The sequence below is a fragment of the Megalobrama amblycephala genome, linkage group LG6 (assembly GCF_018812025.1).
Source record: "Megalobrama amblycephala isolate DHTTF-2021 linkage group LG6, ASM1881202v1, whole genome shotgun sequence".
Classification (NCBI taxonomy): domain Eukaryota; kingdom Metazoa; phylum Chordata; class Actinopteri; order Cypriniformes; family Xenocyprididae; genus Megalobrama; species Megalobrama amblycephala.
In genome coordinates, this window is record NC_063049.1 from 1,553,593 (window position 1) to 1,565,195 (window position 11,603).

At 39.6% G+C, this 11,603-nt stretch overlaps 1 protein-coding gene across 2 annotated transcripts; it reads left to right on the forward strand.

Moving 5' to 3' along the window:
• Window positions 1–4,302: 4,302 nt before the first annotated feature.
• On the forward strand, window positions 4,303–11,597 carry cldn10b (claudin 10b). 2 transcript variants are annotated; one of them, XM_048192570.1, is made up of 5 exons: window positions 4,303–6,405; window positions 10,270–10,431; window positions 10,531–10,612; window positions 10,693–10,797; window positions 10,883–11,597. In XM_048192570.1, the coding sequence occupies exons 1-5, from the start codon at window positions 6,186–6,188 to the stop codon at window positions 11,034–11,036; spliced, it is 723 nt and encodes a 240-aa protein (XP_048048527.1). In that variant the 5' UTR covers window positions 4,303–6,185; the 3' UTR covers window positions 11,037–11,597. The 2 variants fall into 2 exon arrangements, with proteins under 2 accessions (XP_048048527.1, XP_048048526.1); XM_048192569.1 differs by having other exon boundaries at window positions 4,307–6,405; window positions 10,880–11,597.
• The last annotated feature ends 6 nt before the right edge of the window (window positions 11,598–11,603 follow it).

Below are 11,603 nucleotides of genomic sequence, written 5' to 3' on the forward strand. Positions count from 1 at the left end.
CACAATTTTTCAGTGAGAAAGAACACATGAAAAACAGCGCAAACAAACATAGGATCTAGTTCAATGCAAGATAACTTGGCAGAATTCACTGTTCTGACTCAAAAAAATAGGCCAATCATGTGATCCGTGCCGATCTGAGGAGTTTATCTCTGAATGTGCGAGACTTCTGATTCATTAGCTGCTATAGGGAAATAACTAGTAAACGGTAGAAGAGTTTGCACTACAAACCAGTCTTGATGACTGTGATAATGAAAGACAACAAATACTAGTTTGTCATTTCAAGCTGTAAAACAGGCTGGTTTTATACTGTTAAAATGAAGCTTCTCAACATCTAAAACATCCCTCCACAAGTTTGTACGTGGCCTGATAAAACCTCATTTAAAATGAGTTCATGTCATACAATCACTAGGACACATTTCTCAATACTTCTGTAAAGCTGAAAGTTTGAATTTTGAAAAAGTGACCGCAGTTAATTTTACATTCAAAATGCACTAAAACTACCAAAACAACTACCAACTTCATTCAATGTCTCAAATCAACTCATTCTTCATGACACTAGCAAAGGTTTTATCTAACATTTTGTCAACCATAAAACACAGACTTAAAAAAAACAAAAACATTTAATAGGCAGCATTATACAGTGATTTATTTTGTAAAAATTCATAAAACAAGAGTGACACATTTACATTACACTAAATAAATTATTCCTAGGTTTTCCCCTTTTGTAGATGATGATCACACTGAAAGACTAACACTTATGTAGGTGTTCAGATACATGTAATTGTTTTGATAGTTTTTCAGTTTTTATATTCAGAATATATTTCAGTATGGTATTACTGTAGAAATGTAGCAGATTGCTGTATTCAGTTTTGTATTATGTTAGGTTTGAACTCACGTTTTACAGTTTTGAAGAGTGTATATAAACATGCAAACTGGCCTGGACACAGTTTTGGTGCTGATTCTGTCTAAGTGAGAAATGAATTTAATTTGAAAGATGTCATCACTGAACGTATTTTGTGCCAAAGCAATGATAAATGATGTTCAGTTTATGTCATTATGTCATGTGGTCGTTATCACTGCGACATATTCATTAGTTCATGCACTCATTGCTAGAATTACCAAAGGACTGATTGACAACATGAAGTCTGTCCTCAAACAGAGTATAAATAAATATTAATAACCTTGATGAAGAAAAGACTTGACAAAGCCAAGGAATGGATCTTGGATAACAGCCAAACGGAAAGTTGCCTAAAGTCTGATCCGTACATAATTCAGAAAGCAAGACAATGACACCAGCTTATGTTCAATGTCTAAATTAATATCTCGAGGTGGAGAAGAGGTTAAACCGGCTTGGCATTGCCTGTGTGATGATGTCCCAACAACTTTGAGTGTTTCTTACTGGGGGAAAATCCTGATGCTGTGTATAAATTCCTTGATGAAATGCCAAGCCAAGTTTAACTGATCTACATAATGTGTAACTTTTATGGGCACTTTAATCACTTATGGGTTAATGATGGACTGTATCTGCAAGGTGTGGGGATTTAGGAGAGATCCCTCCTGCTCAATCAACATTAGTGATCGCTGAGGCGAGGAAAGGCTTTCGCATATAATGCCAAAGCTAGTTTCTGAAGGTGTGATTATTTCATTTGACCCCGAGAGTTCTTGACGTTAAAGATTTTGTTCGTTTGTTTTGGGGGTTTACCTGCTATTACAGCAACCTGCCAGATTTCAGTTATATGTTTTTAGCACTGAACATACAGGACTCTCTTCCATTACACTCTGAATTGTGATGTGAAAGAAGTAAACAATGCAAACTGAATCAAACTGGGGAGAAAAAGTTATACAGATCACGTGTCTACAGGAGATGCGATTGACTGTCAGTCGGGTGCATTATTGTTCCTATTCATCTCATCTAATAGAAAAATAGCCATATTAATACACCGTGTGTCATTTACATTAATGTGCAAACAGCAAAAAACATTCTGAAGAAAAAGGAGCTCCATTTCAACAACTCTAACCTTAACAGACATCAAGTGTCTCTGTAGAGTAGAAATGATTCTCCTTTCTCTAATAATACCAGATCAAACTGGGTTCATTGAGAACAAGTTGCATTATGTCGAAAGAAGGAACTTCACAGGCATGAGAGTAGCTTCATTTGGGATCTTTTTTATACTTTTCAACAGTTCATTCTGGGAGACCCATTTGTGAACCGGATGAAGTTGTTCTCAGAAACCTCTTATTTTCATTGTGAAAGAGGAACTCACCACTGTTGTTCACTCTAGCTGATGTGTTCACTTGTTATGGAAATGTCCAGAGGTTTTGGACTGAATTATTTTCCAGACATTGACAAGATTACTGGTCTTCCAATTGAGCTCACATCTTTACATTGTATACTAGCTCTTAAAGTGAACTGGTGAAGGCTTTATTATGTGCAGATAGGCTATATTCAGATATTTTGGGACTGATTCAGTGATCTGTTTGTGTATTGTTTTATTCAGTGGGTTGAAGCAGTAATGTCATTTTTTGGTGTACCGTGTATGTGAAAAGGGCTGAGAGGTTGAGTTGTAAGGTTGCTCTTTTGGTCTATTTGTTAAAATGCACACAGAAATGCTTATATCTCATGCTTAACTATAAGCCTTGGCCGAAACCCTGTCGACCAATATTAACCAACTTAAAATCTCTAATAATGAAAAACACATACAGAATGATAACACTTCACAAAGAGGTCCCATTAGTTAATGCATTAATTAAAATTAGCTAGCAATGAGCAATTCATTTGTTACAGTATTTATTCATCTCTGTTACTGTTAGTTGATACAAATACAACAGTTCATTGATAGTTCATGTGTAACAGAATACCAAACTCAGACAGGATTATCGTCAAAAACAATCAGGAATGAAGCAGGTGAGTAACAGTGAAGTGAAGTGACATGGGGCCAAGTATGGTGACCCATACTCGGGGTTTGTGCTCTGCATTTAACCCATCCAAGTGCACACACACAGCAGTGAACACACACCCGGAGCAGTGGCGCCCGGGGAGCAGTTGGGGGTACGGTGCCTTGCTCAAGGGTCTCACCTCAGTCTTGTATTGAGGGTGGGGAGAGCGCTGGATATTCACTCCCCTCACCCACAATCCCTGCCGGACCTGAGACTCGAACCCATGACCTTTGGGTTACAAGTCCGACTCTCTATCCATTAGGCCACAACTGCCCCAGAGTGAAGTCAGAGTTATTGATGCCTGATGAATAATGAATAAAGTCCTTTCTTATTATCAGGTATCTGGGGATTATAAGATGACCGGGTGAGTGGACGAGACTGAGAGCACACACTTCTTGGCAGAATGGAACAGGTGCGGAGACACAGACAGGTAACTGGAGAGTCTTACTAGGACAATCCGAGGGGATCAAAGGAGTATAACTGGGAATCCACAGGAGACATCTTCAGGTAAGTAGATCAGGTAAGGAGTCGGTAATCCACAATTCAGACCAGAGCCTGGTCACACCATGACAGTATGTCAGCTCGGGTCTGTTAAATAACAGTTTCAACTTTTGATTTTAATAATGAATTAGTAAATGTTAAAATTAACTAAGAGTAATAATGGCTGTAGAAGTATTTTCATTGTTAGTCTCATTCGTTGTTGTTGTAAAGTGTAACCAATAACATGGATAACCGTGTGTTCCAACGAAACCACAGACCTCATTGAGTAATTCTGCAGCTCTGTGGTTTCGATATAATGTGTTGTGGAAAACTTTTTCCATATCAGAGAAAGGCGTCCGCTCTTGACCGGTGAGGTAATGTATGGACGAGTTTAACAGAAATGTGACCTGTTGAGGTCAGTATTAGAGTAATGTTCTCTCTGAATGAGTAACCAAACTCTCAGAATCATTAAGGGCTGAACTTTGTCACACATAGCAACCGTTATAACTGTGTTATAACCTAAACTTGATATCCACATACACAGACTGAAAGACCCCACACACAAATGATTTCTAACAGCACTTCTTATAGCAGTGTTCATGTTGACACGGTGTCGGTCCTGATAAGTGGGATAGTTATTTCTACTAACACACGCCGTGGCTTATTCTGATAGTGTTATCACTGCTTTATAAGAGGAGACGCTCTTGACCAGAATCAACATGAATTGTGTTCTTGGACAAGTTTGGAAATGTTATAGAACAATGGAAGTGTTATTGATAGATTAATTAAATATCTTTGCCCTTACACAAAGAAAATATATTTCCTTATATATTGAATGCTCAAAATATGAAATGATTTTATGTATATTGAAAATGTACAAAATAAGATATTGTGTTAATGTTACATTATGTTTAATAATACATAAGGAATTGATGCTTTTCATATATTGAATAATGTGTCAATATATGTACTTACATATCTTAATGTATTTGACTTTATATTCAATAACACTTCATAATATACATGTGATAAAATATGGTACTGTGTATGTATAAATATAATTGAACATATACTGTATGTTGCATTTAAATCTATATTTGTAAAATCTTTGGTAGCGGTGTAGATAATCCAACAAAGATGATGCATGATGCAGAATTACAGAAGAAACAATATTTAATCATCACAAAGAGCAATAGCACACTACACAACTAACATAACGTTAATGCAAGAAAATGAACCGGAGTGGAGACGGGATGAAGGACCACGGCGGAACCGGAAGGAAGAGACCAGCAGAGCCAGAGGGGTGGAGGGTCGAGGCACAGCTGATGACTCAGAAGTCCGAGGCGAAGCCAGAGCAACGGTGAATCTAGGTGGAGCCAGAAGGACGAGGGAACAAAAGATGTTCAGGAAAATGCCCTGATTGTTTATCCTGGGCTCAGAGGCTTGAGGTGGAGCTGATGGAGGCTGGGCAAGACCATCCGTGACGAAGGAGTTGGGCAGATCAACTCAGATCCAAAGACAACCTGGTGCTGGACGATGGAGACTTGGTGCTGGATGGAATCAGCGGCAATGAAGACGACTTGAAACTGGGCTGAACCAGACTGAGACGACTGTATGAGACCTGCGGAGGCTCTTGCTTCGTTGGCAGGCTCGGGCTCCGAGTCTGTGGTGGGCTCTGGGTTTTGATCCATAGCAGGCATGACTGAAGGCTCTGGGTCCGGAGGGGGCTGGTGTTGTCCTCATCAGCGAGGCAGATGGTGTATGTTGAGCCACAGTAGTGTATGCACCCACTCCACATGCCAGATCGAGAAAATCCCTCGAATGATCCTTGAGGGAGCAATCTCCCTGCTCCAGCAGGAGCAGACGGACAGCAGGTATATCCATGTTTTTCTCTTCTGCTGCTTAATTCAATCTGGGTCTTGCGTTCTGTCTTGGTGCTTTGTAGGAATATCCAAAAGACGAGATGTGTGATGCAGAATGAATAAAGATACTTTTAATGATCTTTTAACTATCATAATGTTGACACAAGACACTGAACTGAGGAAAACTGAGGGCTTAAATACATAAGGAATGATAATAAACGGAACAGGATTGAACTAATCAGAAACCATGACAACTAATAATGAACAAGAATTCAGGCAAAAAAACAGGGAAAATGAAACAAAACGAATCTCATTTTCTTGTTGCTATGACTTTAACTTTATACCATCACAAATATTTTCATATATGAAATGTGTAACTATGCAAGCAATAAAGTAAGAGTAATGTTTATGAATAGTGCTCAGCTTTATGTAAACATGTGTTTGCTGTCTGGTCTGGTTGACTCATTTTTCTCTCTTTCTTTCTTGCATATTTTTACAGTGAAGCCTTATAGAGACTTATAAAGACTTACCAAGTTTTTCCTTTTTTAATTTGGTAAAAAATAACAACAAAACTGATGTTTAACTTAAAATACATGCAATACATTTTAATCTAACACAGTTAAACTAAAGGAGATGTTTCTCCCTTGTCTTTCTCTTGCAGTTGTGATGTTCATTTTCTAGGGTTTGAGGATGAACTCAAGTCTTGGTAGAGAACAGGGTTAAATATTCCTAAAAAGTGCCTGCTCTTTTGTGCATTGCCATCTTTTCTCTTTTACCGGATGCATTCATAGTCTGGCACACCCTCCAGTCTCAAATGGGAATATATTACCCTGCTGATCTAGTGCACTTGCTAGACGTGCACTGAATATACCACAGGAGAGACAGCTGGAGAACTTCAGAGGGACCATGAGTAGCATGGCAAGAGAGATCCTGGCGTTTATACTCACCACGTCGGGCTGGGTGCTGGTGTCCTCCACTTTACCCACAGACTACTGGAAGGTGTCTTCAATCGACGGCACGGTTATCACCACAGCCACCTTCTGGTCCAACCTGTGGAAAACTTGTGTGACGGATTCTACTGGAGTGTCCAACTGCAAAGACTTCCCTTCAATGCTGGCACTGGACGGTCAGATGCTTTTGTCAAGTTTTTGTGCTAATATATATACTGTAGCGGTCAAAAGTGTTGTCCGGCCTATCTACACCCTTTATTAAAATATGATTAACAATTTGTAAAAGATTTTGTAAGCATACTGTGTAGCTTGGGGTCGATTTTATTTGTGATAATGCAAAGAAACATGACAAACTGTGCCAACATAATGTTTAGCCAGGCTATAATACAAAGAAATTATAAACACATGAAAAAACAAGAGATAAGCTAACAAATATTAGTAATTGATTATGTTGTAGTTAATATAAGCTTTTTTCTGTCAGCTTTTTATTTCTTTATGCATTTTTTTAAACCCGTAGCTGTAGTTTGCATTTTTTGCCAAATAATTTTGTCAGATAAATAACTTAACCAAGTTTAGTGTTTTGTTCTCCCCTCATATTTAAAATATTTTCCTCATTTTGATGGTTTAATCAAACTTGTAGGGTCATTAAAAACAAATAACCCATCCGGACATCACATTTGGCCACTACTGTATGTACTGTATATAAGAAATATTTCAGATTGACTAGTTAAATGTAACTGCTGCTCATCAGCACAGAAGCTGCTCTCGGATCATCTCAGATCATCATGTTTAGTTCATGTATCTCCAGTGCTGCTGAAAGACACGGCAGATACATTCTTGCATTCATGTTCGTTTAAATTCAACCTTTACTCTGACTGTTCTGCTAATAATTTTGTTTGCAAAATATAAGCATTTTCACGAGTCATTTCAGGCTTCATGAACACTTTGTGTATATATATCACTGAAGGCTTTTGGGAACCCAGAATGCTTCTTCTATGTTGAAAACCCCATTTAGATCCTTTATTTTTAAGATTGTAAGAAGAATATATATTTGTTTCTCATTCTTCAGCATCAATATATCTCACCAGCATTTCATCTTGCCAAGGTGATTATTCTCTTGGAATAATGCTCTCAACAGAGCAAACTATTTGTGCAAGGCAAACACACAACAGTCTGAAATGACTCTTTTCCTTCTAATATGTCAATGTTTAGCACTTTTAAGAAAGCTGAGGGCAATAATTTAGATGTATTCGTCTCCAGGCTGTTTTCCATTTATTCATTTGTTTTGTGGGTTAACTAGTAAGCTAATATTTCCCCAGAGAACAGCAAGAAGAGTGTGTGTGTGTGTGTGTGTGTGTGTGTGTGTGTGTGTGTGTGTGTGTGTGTGTGTGTGTGGATACCAGTCTGCTCTTCCATGACTCAAGGACAGACATCAGAGAAAGAGCTTCTGCTCAACTACAGGCTCATCTCTCAGAGTTTGATTAATTAATCACCGTAACACCATTTGAATTGTATGATTTAAGAGGACAGGACTCGGCTTTCTGTCCAAATGCTGAATTACAAATGAATTATTACATTTTTATATTTCACTCACCTTTATTAAGTACACCTTGCTAGTACCTGGTTGGACTCCTTTTGCCTTCAAAACTGCCTTAATTCTTTATGGCATAGATTCAACAATATTCCTGAAACATAGAGATTTTGCTCCGTATTATCATGATATCATCACACAGTTGCTGCAGATTTATCAGCTGCACATCCATGATCTCGTTCCTCCACATCCCAAAGCTGCTCTGTTGGATTGAGATCTGCTGACAGTGGAGTCAGTTTGAGTTTAGTGAGCTCACTGTCATGATCAAGAAACCAGTTTGAGATGATTTGAGCTTTGTGACGAGATGCATTATCCTGCTGAAAGTAGACATCAGAAGATGTGTACACTGTGGTCATAAAGGGATGGACATAGTCAGAAACAATACTTTGTCTTTGTCCTTCAAACAAAGCTCAATTTGTACTAAGAGACCCAAAGTGTGCCAAGAAAATATCCTCCACACCATTACACCAACAGCATCCTGAACCGCTGATACAAGGCAGGATGATCCATGTTGTTTACACCAAATTCTGACCTGACCATCTGAATGTCGCAGCAGATATCCAGACCCATCAGATCAGCCAATGTTTTTCTTATCCTCTATTGTCCAGTTTTGGTGAGCCTGTGTGAACGGTAGCCTCAGTTTGCTGTTCTCAGCTGACAGGAGTGTCACCGGTGTGTCTTCTGCTGCTGTAGCCCATCTTCAAGGTTGGATGTGTTGTGCGTTCAGAGATGCTCTTCTGCGTCTTGCTTCTACAGTTACTGTTGCATCTCTATCAGCTGAACCAGTCTGGCCATTCTCCTCTGACCTCTGGCATCAATAAAGCATTTTCACCCAAAGGATATTTACTCTTTTTTAGACCATTCTCTGTAAAGCCTTTAGATGGTTGTGCATGAAAATCCCAGTAGATCTGCAGCTTCTGAATTACTCAGATCAGCCCATCTGGCCCCAACAACCATGCCATGTTCAAAGTCACTTAAATCACCTTTCTTCCTTAGTTTGAACTTCAGCAGATCATCTTGACCATGACTACATGCCTCAATGCATTGAGATGCTGCCATGTGATTGGCTGATTAGATATTTGCGTTAATGAGCAGTTGAACAGGTGTGCCTAATAAAGTGGACAGTGAGAGTATATTAATATAAGTTATTATATATTGTAAAATATATCATTAAAAAGTTGGTTTGGATAAATGGAGGTTACACAACAGCAGCTAACACAACATCTCATCCCTTCTTTTAGGGAACCAGTGTTTTGTTGAGCAAGCAGAGATGTTCCCTCTCGAGATCAGACTCGCAACTACAATGTACTCGTTATACAATTTTGTCCATTATATCAATGGTATCATCATGATACAGTGATCCTGAAAAAGCCTACTCTATGCATTGCTGGACAATTTGATGTAGACCTGTGTGTAACAGAAGAGGCAAAAAGTGTTTGTTCACAGTATTTCAAGACATTGTGATGTCTGTTTCAAAAAAGTCTTGCAAAGTGCACAGTGCCTGAAAACAAAAAAATTCTAGACTTCTGGAAATTAAATAAAATAATCTGGCAGACTGGCACGGTGCCAGAAAACATAACATTTCTGGACTTCTGGAAATAACAGAAATACATAAATAAAAAGTAATGATATGACGTAGCCAGCAGGCTTGTTTACGTTTTTAACCAATGATATATCAGATATTTATTTGACACCGCTTTCAGCCAATCGTTTGTTTGAGCAGATCTTACAGCATTAGACGCTATGCTGCAGCGTCCTAATAAAGATGCTAGAGCGGGTTTTTTTTAGGCTGATTCAGCGCAACTCCAAAAAGGAGGACAAATGAGTGTCGGCTTGAGGCTGTGCCGGACAGGGGGCTTAAAATCCGGACTGTCCGGCCAAAATCCGGACATATGGCCACCCTAGACTGATGTGGGACCTGTATATGAACTCCTTGCTGTAATCTCTATGTACTATCAGCTTGCAGCTCCACCTCCCCAAGGGGGGAACATGAGAAGCCAGGTTTGGTTCTTGAAGAGTTGGGTAAGAGGACTTCTGAGTGGGTGTGGCCCAGTACAGTAATCCAAGAGTCATCCATCCAAAATCAGTAAAAGAAAAATTGGCATCCTCAGCGGAACACTTTAGGGAAGAGGCAATCCAGGCACTGTCCACTGAGTGTATCTCTATTCTAAAGACAAAAGACTCTATTCTAAAGTTCAGATGTCTGAAGGAGAAGGATTCTGAGGCATGACTGCTCAACGCCTCCTTATATAGTGGGAAGGCCCGTCTCCAATTTGTGTGCTTGAACGTCATTGACATTTTAGCACCATTCAAAAGGGCTTCAGTATTTCTCAGAGAAAGGAGTTTCCCCTTAACATCAGCTACTGATGAGTGAACCGAACTCGAACGGGAACTGATTGATTGATTTGATTGACTGATTATATTTTATATGTTTTCTATTGTTGCTCAGGTTATATCCAGGTGTGTCGAGGTCTGATGATCGCTGCCGTCTGTCTTGGTTTCTTTGGATCTATCTTTGCTCTGATTGGCATGAAGTGCACTAAGATCGGTGGTCTTGACCAAACCAAAGCCAGAATCGTCTCCTTCGCTGGGGTCAACTTTGTTTGTCTTGGTGGGTTTTGTTGAAGTTACGCATCTCTTTCTCTGAACTCTGAGCTCTATTATCCACAGCTGGAGTGCTATACTCAGATATAATGATGTTCCTCACCAGGTCTGTGCTCTCTGACCGCCTGCTCCCTCTACGCTCACAGGATCACCTCCGAGTTTTTCGATCCTATGTTTGTTGCACAAAAGTATGTATCATGTATTTTTTTCCTAACATCTTTCAGTGTCTGCAGTGATGTTGGTGATGAAAGGCTGTGCTTCCTCTCAGGTATGAACTGGGCGCTGCGTTGTTCATCGGCTGGGCGGGATCGACGCTGTGTATCCTCGGAGGAGCGCTGTTCTGCCTCTCGCTGTCTGAAGGCATGAGCAGCAGGTAAAGCCCAAAGGTTTCTTACACATAAGAATCCGATTTGTTATTACCCAGATGTTATGTCAGTTCTGCTTATCCATTGCAGCAGTTCGCCGTATCCGTCGGACAGAAGGGCTTTCGTCAACAGCGGAGTCTCTGCAATGTCCCGTGCGGCGCCACGGAGTCAGTCGTCACAGGCGAGGAGACCTCCGCCAGATTACACCAGCCCTTCACAACACTTCGACAAGAACGCCTACGTATAACACACAGGGCTGGAGTACGGTGTCATATCTCATTGGGTTTTGTCGCTCTTTTAGTGCCTTGGGATGGCCAGCACATGTTGTGTATCAGATTTGGTCAGGATTATTATTTGATTTCAGCAGCATGTTAATGTTTACGCAGCACTGCATGAGATCACGTCATCTGTTGATAGTTGTGTTGTGCTCCACCATTTCGGGTGATTATTCATTTCTGGCAGTATGTGGTGTTGATCAGTACATCAGTCCCGGTCCGACGCAGGCCAGACAGAATCAGGTTTCAGGAGACTGTCGAATGAAATTTCATTTCAATGCAGATTTGAGTTTCAATAATGTTTGAATTTCTAAAGATTGTATTGCCTGTTGTGCCTAGCCTCAAAAATGAATGTGATTAAGAATGTTTTTTGTTCTTCTTGTTGTTGTTGATGTTTAATAAATATTCATATAATTGTTGCAATATATTATTGGGGTGATACAAGTATTAAATGTGCATAATATCTGTTTGTGCCAAATAGATAGAAGAAATGTGCATTTCAATTATTTATCCTTACAAAATTACCAGCGTCTCACAGA